At 40.9% G+C, this 15210-nt stretch overlaps 1 protein-coding gene across 1 annotated transcript in view; it reads left to right on the forward strand.

Moving 5' to 3' along the window:
- LOC121086923 (macrophage mannose receptor 1-like) overlaps positions 1-4637 on the forward strand; it is a 33014-nt gene extending 28377 nt beyond the window's left edge. The window contains exons 28-30 of the mRNA XM_040591378.1: positions 1014-1181; positions 3035-3076; positions 3504-4637. Coding sequence (XP_040447312.1) covers positions 1014-1181; positions 3035-3076; positions 3504-3748 — 455 coding nt within the window. The 3' untranslated portion in view covers positions 3749-4637. The remainder of the gene's footprint in view (positions 1-1013; positions 1182-3034; positions 3077-3503) is intronic.
- Positions 4638-15210: the final 10573 nt, after the last annotated feature.

The following is a 15210-nucleotide window of genomic DNA, read 5'->3' on the forward strand; positions in this document are numbered from 1 at the left end:
GCCTAGCAACACTTCTTAATCTAAATTTCAGGGGGGTTTCATAATTTTTGGTTTTTTAGAACTTTTTAATTTCACCCAACAATATTTCAGCTTTTTGTTTCTTAATTGCACATTTGATCCTGTTTTCTATATTACTGTAATTCTGAAGCCTGTTTCTCATGGCAGACTTTGAGGGTACATCTCCAGAATGAGTCTGGGCTGGGCTGCAGCAAGTGGCCTTGGGTACGGCTGCCCAGGTCCCTGTCTCTCACCACCATCAATGGCAGGTACCTTGTCCCATGGTGGGCCAGGTTCATCTGATCTAGCTGAAAGCTAACAGTACAAAAGCAGAGATTTATTCCTGACCTGGCCCACCATGCTGCCACACAGCTAGATGCAGTGCAAGCAGAGGCAAGAAGAAAGTGCAGCTGCAGTCAGGGGGACAGAGGAGGTGGCACTGAGGCAGTTGTGAGTTATATCAGGATATGCTGCCATGAAAGCACATGCTGAGGGAGCAGAGACAGCAATTATTCCTACTTGATGAGCCTCAGCAGGAGATGAGCAGAGAGTTATTATTACAGAAGGAGAGCTTATTCAGTCTGCAAAGATAATTGATTAGTACAGCTCTAATAAAGCAGCTATTCACTGATCTTGGATACACTCATAAAAAAAACCTCCCAAGCAACGTGGATCCTTGAACTGCAGAGCTTGGCTTGCACAGGTGCTCTGCTTTTCTTAAGGCTCCAGTCCTGGGCACAGGCTTCAGCTAAAAGTGCTTGGGCAGCCTGGGCATGTCTTTCCTACATCACTGGCAGCCATGGCCCTGAAGGCTAAGGGAGTTCACTTTGTCTGTGAGCATCTACATTTGGAACACTCCTGTCTGAGTATCTCTGGCTGTTAAACCAGTGACAAATAAGTCCTCCTTGATGTTATTTTAATCAACGAATATACTCCATGTCTGATGTTGTTGTGCCTGGTAGACTAGAAATGATCCCCCACTTCAGTCCCTCACTAGGTAATACTTTTGATTTTAGGGGAATGGCTATGGACAGACAGAAGCGCAGTAGAATTTGTCAACTGGGAGAAAGGAGAGCCTACAGTAATTTTTGACGAACACTGTGTTGACATGGATGTCTCAAGTGGAACCTGGAGGAACTATTACTGCTCCGTTGACCAGAATTTTATTTGCAAAATCCCCAAAAGTAAGTTTTGAATTTCTGTGCACTGGGTTATTTTAGCAGTAGTGGTTAATATACATCACGCCATACTGCTTATGCACTAGGTATGTTTTATGCACCAACGCTGATGCATGTGCATCAAAGCCAAGAGTAATTTCTGTTCAAGGCAATAAGAAATAATGCTGGAGAAGAACCTGAGCTGCCGTTTCCTCCTTTCATTTAAAAGCGTTGATGTCTTGGCATCTTTCATACCCCAAGGCAGGGGAGAACACATCACCTGTTGAGAGTGCAAAGAAAATTCATAGTCATTAACGGTCAGATTGCAAGGGGCAGTAGATGATGAATAGGTGACTAATGGTGAGAAGAAAGGCACTCTCTTGATAGCTAAGCTGAGGGGCAGGAGGACAAAGTCACTGAACTCCTGCAGAAAGGAAGGAGGTGCTGCCAGTGGGGTCTGTACCGGTGAAGTGTGCTGGGATCTGCTGGATGACCAAGAAGAAAGTGGCAAGTGAGAGTGAGCTGACACAGACGTAGGGAGACATGCCAAGACAGCATAGTACATTTCATTTTTAATGGTTGCTTGTGGCCTTATGACGTTTTGGATGTCAACTCATGCAAAATCTGACTGTGTTACAGGCTGAGGTGAGTCCCCCTTGCATGCATAGCAGTGTTGCATAAAGCATGAAGGATGTAAATCTGCACACATGCAGCTAGAGCAAGTCACCATGTATGTATGGATTCAGCCTGTGTTTGCCCACATCAACTGGGAAACAATACGAAATAGGCCAGGTTTGCCATTGGCAAACAGACCCGCTGCAATGTGGAACCAGCTGAGTCTCCTGCTTGTGGATCTCCACATGTTGGCAGGTTGGCAATGGAGTCATCCGTGAACTTTGTAGGGCCCAGCCAGCCAGTCCTGCAAGCAATTAACTGAATCATACTCCCTAAGCCATGGAGAGAGGAAAAGGAAGTTGCCTAACAGCAACAGCTTAAATGCCAAGTACAAATGTGCTTTTCATTTTTGAAAGTGTAAAAAAAATCCAGTTTTTCAGTGTCAAGCCTTACACTGTGGAAGAGTAAAAACTTTGAACATCTGTCTCCACTACCAAAAAAAGTGTTCAAGTCAATTAATAGTGAGAAAACAGTTTTGTTTTGGTGTTTTGTTTTGTTTTTTCTCCAAATATTTTTAACAAGAATGTTTGATGGATTCAGCTTGAATGGTCAGGGATAATGTTTTCATGTATTTTTCATGTCCATGTACTGTGTTCAGCTCCAGGGCCCCCAGCATAAGACATGGACCTACTCAAGTGGGCCCACTGGAGGGCTACAAAGATGCTCAGCAGGCTGTGACACTTCTCCTAGGAGGACAGGTTGGGAGAGTTGGAGTTGTTTAGCCTAGAGAAGAAAATGTTCTGCGGCTTATTGCAGCTTTCCAGTACTTACAGTGCCTATAGGAAAGATGGAGAGGGACTTTTTATCAGACAGTGTAGTGATAGGATGAGGGGTAATGGTTTTAAACTGAAAGAGGGTAGACTTAGGTTAGGTACTAGGAAGAAATTCTTTACCGTGAGGGCGGTGAGGCACTGGAAAAGGTTGCCCAAAGTAGTTATGGATGCCCCATCACTGGAAGCATTCAAGGCCAGGCTGGATGGGGCTTTGAGCAACCTGGTGAAGTGGAAGGTGTCCCTGCCCATGGTAGGGGGGTTGGAACTAGGTGATCTTTAAGGTCCCTTCCAACCCAAACCATTCTATGATTCTGCAGTTATTTAAAATTTGATAGGAACACAAAGTAAAAATTATGTATGCAGTATGTATTTAGTCTTTGAATGGTTGCTTGCAAACTGTGTGTAATATATATTTATATTTTAATTTTAAAGTTACTGAAGTTGAGCCAACCCATGATTCACTGGTCAATAAGGGTAAGTTGGTTTCTTATAAGCCCATTAAACTGAAATTTCAGTAAGTTCATAGGCACCTATTATTTACAAGTAAAATTGCCTTCAGAAAAGTTTCATTTAAATACCCACTTAACTGTCACAGATGATTTTATTTTAAGTCTGTGTAAAAGAACAGGTCTTCTCTCAAACTGGATGTCTTATTGCAATATTTTTTTCTTTCTTTACAAATGGTATACTGTAGTGCAATATAATGCTCCTTTTAAAAGGAACATAGAAGAGATTGAGCCCAATTTTGCATTGTCCATCCAGAACATGCATCAGTTTTAACTGTTGTTATGGTCGTTAAGTGAACTTTTGCAGTTCACTCCGTTTACTTAGGAAGATGTTTGTTGTATGCAATAGCAGTCTCTGGACATTTGTAGTAATTATTCTGTTTTGTCTTTCACAGCATCAAAACATGAAGCTGCTGTTTCATCAGCAAATAGTTTAGGTGGGATTGTTGTTATACTGATCTTCCTTCTGCTGACAGGAACTGGCCTTATAGTCTATTTCTTCTATAAGAAAAGACGTGATCGACAAACATTTACAGCCAGTTTTGAAAATGCTATATACCGTGGTGATGCTGATCCTGGAACTCATGAATCAAATTGTCTTGTGACCAATATTGAACAAAATGAGCAGGCAACAGTTTAATAAGCATGGTAATCTTGGGCCTGATTTTGAAAGGAATTAAAGTGCTGGAACACAAGAATTCTTAAGGCAAAGCAATTTTCTCCTACGGAAATTCTAGTTCATTTTGCACAGGATGCTTCTTGCTTTCTGTACTAGCAAGAACAAGCAATCTTGCAGGGCAGGTCCAGAGATCTGCTCACAAAATGTAGTACCTGGGAGGACTGTTGAGCGTACACACAGACCTGGAGCCATGCTGTGTAAGACAGTTCCAGTCTCTGCATCAGTCCAGCACCACCTTTAGGCACAAGAAGAACCATGCTCACCCAGGCAGCTGTGACAATATGCTCCTTAGCACACTCCAAAAAAGTACATCCAGATCTGTAGGTATCCTGAAAATGCCACCCTGATCTCCAGTGCAAACTGGCAGAATTGCACAAGTTGGACAGGATCTCCAAGCTTACCTGGTTCATGTCCCTGCTGGAAGCAGGACCAGCTCCCTGCCTCAACCAGGCAGCCTGCTCCAGTGTTGTGGGTCCACATCTTCATTTTGCTACTGAGCTACCCACAGAAACCCTTTGTGCTGCCCGTAATATCTGAATTAACACATTTTCCTCCTCTATATATGACTGATAGAAAGGAAAGCGTAAATTGTTTTTCTTCTGCTATAATTCTGTAACATAAGCATTGAAAGATCAACTGTAATAAGAGGCTGGAATGTTTTATGAATAGAAATATTTTATCATTTAAATAGTAGAATAGGGTTCTCAAAGGATTCTGCAAAAGGGGGGGAATAGGCAGGATAAACATGCCTATTCATTTTTTCATACTTAATTCATGCCTGAAAAAATTACATTAAATTTATTCTTAAATTCTCCAGTGGCAGTGAAGATTGGATACCTTTTTAGGCCATTTTTTCAAAGCCTGATGAAGCATGAAAAAGTCTTTTCTGACTAGTGGGTATCTAACCAAATCCCCCCATCTGTCTGTTTTAATTTTTTGAGTATCATTCCAAACTTCATGATGGAGCTGATAACATTGCATGTCATACCAGTCTATTGGTATATTCTCTGGGTTCATAAACCCTAAAAATATACAACAGGCTCACATATAGTTTTGCGGTTTTTTTACTTTTCTGGTGTATTTTATGCCAAATGTAAACAAATCAAATGACTCAAAGCTCTTAGTCTAGGGAAGGTCCTTATTTAATTTGGTATTTTTTGATATTTTAACCTTTTGACAGATTTTAATTGTGTTTAAATTAAAATATTTTGTGTGTGTTTGAAATACATGTAAATAAGATTTTATTCTATGTCGGTTCACTAAATGGGCATTAAAAGGCTAGTTCTAAGTAAAAGTTTGTGTGTCTTCTTAAACCAAACAATTTATCATAAAAGTAGAGATAACAGGAAGAAGGGATGGGATTCTTAAACTTCTATACACAGATGAGCAGTCACTTCTCCTAGTCTTAGCATGTTCTTAAATAGCAGTAGCGATTTGTCTTTACCATCCTGGAAAAGAGTATCTCATTGCTTCTTTATCCCCGACATTTGGACCCTAATAAACATCTAGTAGAAGTGTAATTTAAGACTACTGATGTGCTGTACTGATGAGCAGTTTCTGACATAAATTTTTATATATTTAGTCACGTCTCCTCTCTGTATTTTCTGACAGCAACACTATTTCTTCCCTTTTTACTTCACTAGCTATGTCTTCTAGATCTCTAATCCTGTGTGTTGTTCCCTTCTAAACCTTACTCTGTGGCGTGTAGGTCTTTCTGACAGTACAACGTACCAGTGGATAAGATATTTCAGGTGAGATCTTAACAACACTGAGCAGATCAAAAAGATGAATCCACCATTGTAACACTAGCCAAGAAGGACTTGTCTGTCTGGATTGGTTCTACAGGATCTGTAGGTCTGGATTCAGAAATGGCCACCAGAAAACAATAAACCAAAGACAGGAAAGGTGCCTAATGAGAAGTTAGTCTGTGAACTTTTCCAAGGAATGATAAACTTTATAGGCTAGTAGTCCTCTAGCATCTGTGAGAACTGAGCCAAGAATGTGCTGGGACTGTACAGGGCTGTTAGTGCACACAAGCATCAGCAGAGGATTGTATAATTTGGACGACATCCGAGACAGCAGTGGCTTCTATCTGATAGTGATGAGTACAACCCTTTGAGAGACTTTCCAGAGATCTCCCCACAATCCCCTGGAGTGCCAGTATGGCTCTGTGCAACTGACTGTGCAGCTGGGATTGGTTTCCAAACACAGCTCCGACCAGGTAGCTGTGGGTGACTGTCTGCAAATGAGGTCTGCAAGTGAAGAAGTGAATGTGCTGGGTGGATAGTTATTTGATATTTATTATAAGAGTTTTATTCTATTAGTAATAACAGCTTAGTGAAAAAAACCTCAAACAACCTTGTTCTAAGAAATACTGCTTTATGATCTGCATCTCCTCCCACCCTGATCCCTATCAGTGAAAAGGGAATTTACGAGAAACTGTGGTTTGTACACCCTGGTATGATGTTTTTTCTTCTCAAAGTGTTGATGCCTCTCATGTTTTTGATTCCATATTCCTGTCCTGCAGCTGGATTTCTGAAGGCTGCTGCTGCATTTCATATCAAATCCTGGCTAACAGACCTGCTCCAAGAATGTTCCTCAGATGAGACAAATCTAGTACCTAGTTTAAAGACACTACTTACATGGAGACACGAAATAAGTGCTCATCGAGGTGCTTGGAACACATGCCCAGAAACAGATATGGGGAGAATTTAGTGCTGAAAGCAAGCTTTTTATTGGGCCTAGGCCCCTTCAAGGTTAAGCTTCTGTAAGCAGATGTTTGGGGGACCACAATTTGCAGTTTGTCCAGCTTCCACATAGATTCTGGCTTTGGGCTTACACGCAGCATAATAGGTTTTATAAAATGTCTCTCCACATAGACAAGATGTGGAGAACTACTTTCTCAGTTGCTTGCCCTTTCTTTCTCTCTATTAGGGTGGTATTTTTGAAAGAACATCCCGCCTTTTCTCACTATTTTCATTATATCCCTAATCTATAAGATAACAATCAGTTATTTTTTAAGCTAACTTGAACTTATTACAATGTAAGAAGTAGTAACTGCCTTTAGGGAAGGAAAAGCTGTGGAAGAATTCACCGTTGTTACTTTCTGTAATGTCAGACAGTGACACAGCCACAGCAGACAGATGTACAAAGAAGAATGGAACATCATCCTCCTCCAAAAGAATACCAGTTTACATAGAAACTATTTGCTAATATTGGTACCAGTAATTTGGAACAGAAAATAAATTATTAACTGCAGTTCCTTGGCTAAAGCAGGAACCTAAAAAGAAGTTTATGAACTGGAAGTGTTTAATTTTGTCATTTACATTGCTGAAACTAGGAGACCGAAAAAGGAAGGGAAGAGTAATTTGGAACAAAAACCCGCAAACAGAATAGATAGTTGTGAAATGAACTAGTGCCTTCAGGCCAGATTCCAGCAGATGAGAGCCAGATTTTCCCAGGTCAATAGGAAAAGTGTGAACTGCTCCGTAAGCATAAAGTTGTCCTGATGTCACTGCATCCGGACACAGGAACAGTCCAGGGTTCATTTTGTCTCTTCTCAGCTGTGTCCTTATCTGACATATCCAGCTCTCCCCCTTCCATGACATTTTGCAGGGCACAACTTTTAATTTGTTACCTGTTAAATGATATGTAAAGCATTTTAAGGCTATGGTTAGTGGTTCTGGTTCCTCTGAGTAAATATTTACTCTCATTTCAGGAGAATGCACACAGTGCAACCATTATACTGCCTTTTTATCCAGCCCCTTGATCTAGACAGCTAAGTGAAATTCTTCTCACCTAGTTTTAGAGCCCACTGACATAATTCTCCTCTATAGTCAATAGTTAGGAACATACGTGTAGGAGTTACACTTGTTCTGTGGTCCACCAGAAGAGGCTAATGATGGGATAGGGATTCTGGAGATAATATTCAGTGGGACAGAGGTTCTGGAGGAAATAACATTCAGTAATAAGAGGAATAGAAGCTTGTGCAGCAAGAAAGATAGACTGAGGTTGGTAAAGGAATGGTACAGAAATACAGCGTGAGGTGTCTAAACAAGAAGATCGAAGGGAAAGGCCAAAATTGCAATTAAGGAGTTTGGATCAGGCCAGAAGTGCTGACCATCCCTGGGAAAGCCAGGCAAGGCTGGGCCAGTCAGCAACGGGCTGGCGCAGCAGAGGTCCAGGAAATGCAGTGGCTTCAAGGGATGGTTGGTTTCTGCAGGAGGATAGGACTCCTGGTCATGGGGAAGCCATGCATGCTTTGCATAGGAGACAGCCAAGAGAAAAAGCCATCTGGAGTGAAATGTTGCTCCAGGAGCCCAGCTGCACCGTTCAGACCAGGGAAGGGAGGGGTGCGGAAAGGGAGGGTGTGTGTTTGTTCCTATGTGCCTGGGTACTCCGTGTTCTTCAGAAAGGCCACAGCTGGGGATCAGGGGAGAAGGCAGACTGCTTCCCTGCCTTGCCCTGGCTCCTGATATCTTTGACAGGGCAGAACTGTCTAGGATGATGAGGAGATGGTTTCTTCTTTGAGAATGGAGAGTGTGCACAGGAGGCAGGCAGAGGGATGCTTTGGAGCACCATGCTGGACTGCACAAGATGGGAAGGAAACCAGGGTTTTCCTAAGAGGAACAGAAAGTGGACTTGTGGGGAAGCCTCTGGGGCGATGGAAAGGAAGAGGCATCTCCTAAAGAGCTACAGAGGAACTGTGTGGGCTGTTTTGCAACCCAAGAAACCGCTGAGAGAAAGCTTACAGGCAAGCACTTTCTCTGCGAAGATACTCTGGAGAATTGAGACATTTGTTTTTAAACAATCTGTTAAGAGAATAAAAGCTTTTCTGGTGTCCTGGGACATGTTCAGTTGGAAGAAAAGGTGCTGAAAATTCCGCCTGCTGGATCTGGCCAGCTTGGGGTCTACCCCTAGCGGAGTGGCGGGAAGCAAGAAAAATAGAAAGAAGAAAAGGTGCATTAGGTGTACAATGCCTGTGATCAATGAGGGGGATGAGTCAGCTGTCAAGAGGCAGCTGGAATAGTAACGAGGCTTGATTAAACATCTCCCATCTGCCCAAAGATTTCTCCTGCACCCCATGTCGCAAGAAAATGTTTTACTACCAGGCAGTGGAAACAGCTGCCTTTTCTACTGGTGGTAGTACCTTTAATTTCAGAGCTACCACATGGGATGGTGATGGTTGTTAGGCTGCTATCTGTTAAAGACACAGTTTGCTGCATGCTCTGACTTAACGATGCATTTTAAAAAAACCAAACTTTAGGATCTATTCATAGGTAAAGCTGTTAAGAAAAAAAAAATAATAGGAAATGGGAAAGTGTGCAAACTTCATGCATCGGAAGATAACAAACGTCTGGGCAAGAAGAGACCATTTAGCTTCTTGACTATTTGTTAAAGCAGATACATTTAGTGCATGTAACAGTGGAGCTGTTCATTCTCAGATTAAACATGAAAGGGAATCGATTATGCTACTAAAACCTTACTGAAGATGTGAAATTTAATGATATAAAAACTTAGCATAGTGACACAAAGTAGGGAAGGGTTTTTAAATAAATGAGGAAGCTGGAAGTAAGATAAAAAGGAAGGAAATCCTTAAATTTTGCATGAAAGCTATTTGCACTCAGCTAAAGAATCACAAGAGAAAGCACATTCTATGAATTGCCTTCCTCTAAATATTTTCTGTTTCTGCTTCTGCACTTTTATAATATAATTGAAATTGCAGTGAATACTAGAATCATTTCACTTCCGAAAGTTTTAAATGTTAAGATTCTAAAAGTTTAAAAACTCACTCCAAATATTCATACAGTGGGGTTTTTGCTCAATTATTCATATGGTGTTTCATAGTTCAAACAGTTGAAGTGTCATTCAGAGTGAATTTTGTAAACTATTTCTGGCTGTTCTTACACTTCAGTCTGTCAACATACATAAATTTTTCAATAGAAATGTCATTCTTAGTTGTGGAAATACTCAAAACTCAGCTGAAAAAGGTCCTGAGCAACCTTTGTGACAGTATGTAGCTTTGAGGCCCTGCTTTGAGCAAGGGGTTCAACCAGATGACCTCCAGACGTCTCTTCCAGTGTAAACCATTTTAATTCTGTGGTCAGTACTGGTATACAGTATTTCTTCAGCATGCTTACTTCTTTTTTCTTCCTATTAAATCCCTTCAGATGTTCTGATACTTCGCACATATCAAGACAATTTCCAACAGGAATACTCTTTGCTGTGTTTTTCTAACCATAGAAAAAGTTAATTTCTTTTCTGACAAATTCATCTTACTAAATGCCCCACAGAATGAACATCTTAGGGCAGTGTAGCATAACTTACATGGTGTCAAAATATGGAAAGATGTTTAGTGGTCTGTGCATCAGAAGAGAGAGATCTGGTGTCCTTGAAGAGACATATTGGGTTGTTGGTTTTTTTTTTTTCTCCAATTTAAAAGATATTCTATAAACCTGCTTAATACCTGCTCTCATGCCAACATGGCTTGCTCATGGTTTTTCAACTGATGATTTCTATCTAAAAGAAAGCATCTCTGAGAACAAATATACTTCTCTTTTTGTAAGTAGCCCAATGGTAGAATATTTTGTTTAGTTCAGACAACTAAAATGTTAATTCATACCTTTCAGTGAAGAGCAGTGGTAGCTCTCTGTGTGTATTATCCTTTACTATTGCTTTCATTAAAGGAAACTTTGTCTGGTCCATCTTTCCTTGCATATGAATCTTCAGGTTTGCATTTCATTTCACTATCCAGTCACGCCACATTCTTTACGAACGTCATGCTGTGGTTTAGTTATGGCTGTTTCCTACTGTCCCTCTGTGCCCCAGTGTCTGGGCTTCATCAGAAAATGTATGTGCCCAGAAAGCACAAGATGGGGCCTCTTCTAATATTAATGAAAATATTCCCCATATATTTTTATATGTAAAAATACCTGAAATGAAACATACACATTCATGCCAGTGTGAGTAATAAATATAGTTACTGATAAAGAATAAAAATGGCAGAAATCTGGAAACATAGCTAGAAAAGCCAGCCCATTTTGTGAATTTGTCTGTAGATAATGAGCTAAAGATCTCGTGCCACTGGTAACGCTTGCTGAAACAGGGCCAGAGACAAAAGTAAGCAATTTCAGAGTAAAATAAAGTAATTCCTTACCCTATGTTTTAAAAAATTCTTATGATCTTTACTGTTTCAGGGAAAGCTGTCTGTCCATTGAAGTCATGGCCTGCTCTTGGTTAGCGAGGGAGTGACTTTGCTGCAGCTCTGGGTCTGCTGAGACCAGGCAGGGCATTCAGAGCCCCACCAGACCCAGACTGGGGGTGTCTGGGGGGCATGGCTCACATGGAACCTGTCTCACTGTGTAAAGCAGATCAGCCTGGGCACAAGGCTTTGGATTGCAGACAGGAGCGAGGTGATGCTCGGCCAGCTCAGATCACTGGCTCTGACACAGGGACCGCAAGCAGCTTCCCAACACGCTGCTTCCCTCAAGAGCTGCAGAATCTTTTATTTACCACTGAGTGGAGTCTTTATCAAGGCTGCAGATGTGCAAGACTTGATTCCCCAATCTGCTGCATGACATTTTGCTCAGAGCAGCTTGGCAGCGAAGCTGTGCCTGGCTTCACAGCCAGACAGTTCAGGGCTCATCAACAGGGTACCACAAATACAAGGTTAGCTTTTTTTTGGCACCACTGTCAAATCCATAGTTTCTACCGATGGTTTAATGCAGGGATTTTTTTAATTTAACTGAGAAGTTATATGCTTATAAAATAATATTAATTTCAAAATACATGTATCTCCATTCATTACAGTTCACTGGCACTTTCTTTGGACAATGTTCTGTATCAGACAGGATACTTTGGATCGCTTCCTATGGCCATGATTACTACTACATTAACCCACTTGGAAAGCTGGGCTGATGCTCCTATATGTTCAACTCCGATGGTCAATTAAATGAGTGCTTCCAGTAGGTTGTAAAACTTGCAGCCGGTATTCCAAATCGGGGCCCAAACCAGATGTGAGGTTCCAAGCAATTGAGCTCCCATGTCCTCAGGAAATTAATTATAGTGTCATCACGAAAAAAAACCCAACAACCAAACAAACCAAAGAAATCAACTGAGAAAAAGTAAGGAGGCAGGAGTTCAAAGCAATGTTTTCCTCCTCTTCATATGTCTAAGTGTCTGTGGGTACACATTGTTTGTCATCCTGTGGTGACATATCTTCTGTCCCTCAGTATCAGATTCACTTCCAAGACTGTTATCTACCTGTCAAGCCTCTGCTTCTTGTTAGTATCTTAACACTTACACATTTCTTGCCAGTTCCCTGTTTTACTCAATCTCTCATGATGGGACTGATGTGCAGGGACCCTCAGTGAGTGCCCATTAGTTGCTGGTCTCTGCAAAAGCAAATTGCCATGGAGGAGTACATGTGGATCCAGTCTCTTTCTTCACATCATTCCTGTCTGTGCAAAGGGACAGAAGCAACAGAGGACAGAAAAGCACAAAGGTGCTTCCCCTGGTACGTGAGGAAAAGTAGATTATGATCCTGCACATGGAGCGAAGAAGTTATCCAGCCATTCTAGTTTGTACACAAGAGCAGGATCACTCAGAAATACTCAAAATGTGAAGTTCAGCCAGGTAATTACAAAAATAATTATAATTCCTAACATACAGCATCTGTGCAAATCTGTTGTGATACTGGAAGTGTAAAGGTCTTAGCTGATATAATTGCATTTTACTTCAAAGTCTGATAAAACAAATCAGTCTAAAAAGCTTCAGTACACAGACACGTTATGCTCTTGTACTGGGACATGTCACTTCATGTCACACTAGCTATATTGTGAAACAGTTTGTCACTTCAGATTTGTAAGCTTAAAAAATACCTGATTTTGAATTTAGGAGAGATTTCAATCATGTTTGAATAAACATATTCTCTTTTGTTCGGGATGCAACCGAAAGAAAAGTGCTAATGGGGTTTCTTCTAATGCTGAAGTAAACAATAGAAGGCATGACATAATTTAAAGGTTAAAGATCTTAGAATTGTATATATCCTGTGAACAGGAACCTTTTATCAGATACACAATAGAAATTGGGAACTGAAAAGGTCCTGCCCAAAAGCAGTGTTGGATAAAGCTAAGCATCTGCTGACAGATACAGCCTTCTATAGTTTCCAACAGTGATGATTATTTCATTCCTCCCCTGGGCAGCTTAATCAAAGCTTCTATACTAATAATGTCAGTGTGCTTTGCAATGTTGCCAGCTTCTCAGGACAGCTAGGCTAGAGCATCCCAGCTAGTAATAAGCTCTAGGTTGCTCCAGAAGAGGCTGGCGGTGGCTATGTTCAACCTGCTTCTGCTTCACGGGAACGGTCCCTCGAACGTCAGATGTGCCGAACTGGACCTAGAAGTCCCTTTTGGGAAGTGCTCGCTGGCACAGGTGAAGGACACATGCCTTCATCTGTTTACAGGATAGACAACTGCAATAACATCTCTTCCTGAGCACTGTTTAAGTTCATTTGCCAAGTGTTGATAATTTATTAAGAACACCTTGTGCCATTACCTGAGCTGCTAACATACAGAATAGCACTAAATCTTCCATAAAACCCTTGTCATTACACCTTCCAGTTCAACGTAAACTGTTAATCACTGCTCTTTCCTTAGGGACTATGATTCCTTACTGTCTAGTTATCCTCTCATGTTTAACAAATATTACCATTTTTTCTACTACCTTTCCAGGAATTCAGGTTAGTTTGCCTGATTTATAATTCCTTGTTTCCTCCTTTTTCTTATACTGTTGTTTTCTGATACACTCAAACCCTGACTAGCTTTCATCAGCATTTACCGAGAATTATAAAACTCACCAAGTACTCCAGCCAGTCTCTAAGTGTTAAGACTAATCAAATTTATCTTCTTTTAAAAAAAATATATATAGTTGATGAAAATAACATATGGGGTTACGAATTAAGCTCATGAATGCAGTGACACAGCATCATGTGATAAAATAAGGAAAATTTATTCTGCACTGAAGCTGTCCAGAACAGACTTAAGTTTGACAGACCACGATGCTACCAAGAAAAAGAGCAAGATTACTAAAAATGTGGGCAGGAGCCCAAACTTATTTCAAATGCACAGTGGCTTCACAAATATGTAAATTCAGCTAAGAGCACTCTGTACATGGAGTGATATGAACAGCATCCACAAAAAGATACTTTGATGGACAATGTGTCTACTTAGACAAACACTTAAAGATAAGTGTTAACTGAAAAAAAAAAAAGCATGACATCGGCTGCAGAGAATGTGGCCTTGAATAGTCCTTTAGTTGGGAACTGGCTGTAACTTGAAGTTTCAACCAAGGCTTACCAGCTTTCTAGAGGTAGTTCAGATCACCCTCAGTTTTTAATGCCATGTATTGTGACACAAGGTCTTTTATCTGAGGAACTGAAAAGATTTTTCTACATGTCAGTCAGACTTCAAAACACCAACATTTTTGTGCAGATGTAAAAATTAGAGGATGTATAGTTTTACTGGAAAGGAGGGTGGCCTGATAGGTTTGCACAAGGGCAGGCAGAGCTGGGAACAAAACTAGTAAACTTTGGCTTTTTCTGTGTCCAGATATGTTAAAAATCAGTGCAGATTTGGGAAGTGCAAGATTTTCTTACTCGCCATACAGATTCTGGTTTAGTCCATGGAAATCTGGCTGGAGATGACCAGCTCATTTCACAGCTGTCTGTCAATGGATGTTTCTATGTAAAGCTTGTTCTTACATTCTTAATTATTTTTCACTTCTTCCATCTTCTTAATGTTTATTAGTGGCAGAGACAGGAATGGCAAGATTCGGCTTTGCTAGTTCCCGTTTCCTCTTTCTCCACCTATGCTTTAGTGAAGAAATTGCTAGGTTTTGGTTAATAATGCAAAGGAGCACCTGGTGGGTTGGTTTTTTTTTCTTTTCTTTTTTTACATTAGATAATTCCCAGGCTGTTGACATTAGTGAGTGCAATCCAGTCTTCCTATCCGAAATGCCCAGGTTGATCGCTTCCCCCCCCCCCCCCCCCCCCTCAATTTTCTCAATTTTTCTCAGATTTATTTTTAGCAGAGTGCTAAGCAGTACAATGGGTGCTTCTCCCTTTCTACACTTTTCTTGGGATATATAACCCCACAAAACAGCTTGGTGCATTTATGCTAGGCGCTTATATCTTCCCTGAGAAGGCAGGACTCAACAAGTAGTATTAGATGCCTTCAACACTTTGTGCTCTGGTCTACTGAAGTCTTTTTAAAGATGGTTACATGATGCTAGCAGTGGCTGCAGATTAGTGACTGTCTTGTTTGTAACAGCCAAGATATTTGTCAAATGCCAGCAGTGGGTAAAAGGAGTTGAATCTAAACCCTTCAAAGTTCCCTAAATGTGGTGCTTGTCTTTCCTTAGGTGAG

The sequence above is a fragment of the Falco naumanni genome, chromosome 4 (genome assembly GCF_017639655.2).
Source record: "Falco naumanni isolate bFalNau1 chromosome 4, bFalNau1.pat, whole genome shotgun sequence".
NCBI classification, from domain to species: Eukaryota; Metazoa; Chordata; class Aves; order Falconiformes; family Falconidae; genus Falco; species Falco naumanni.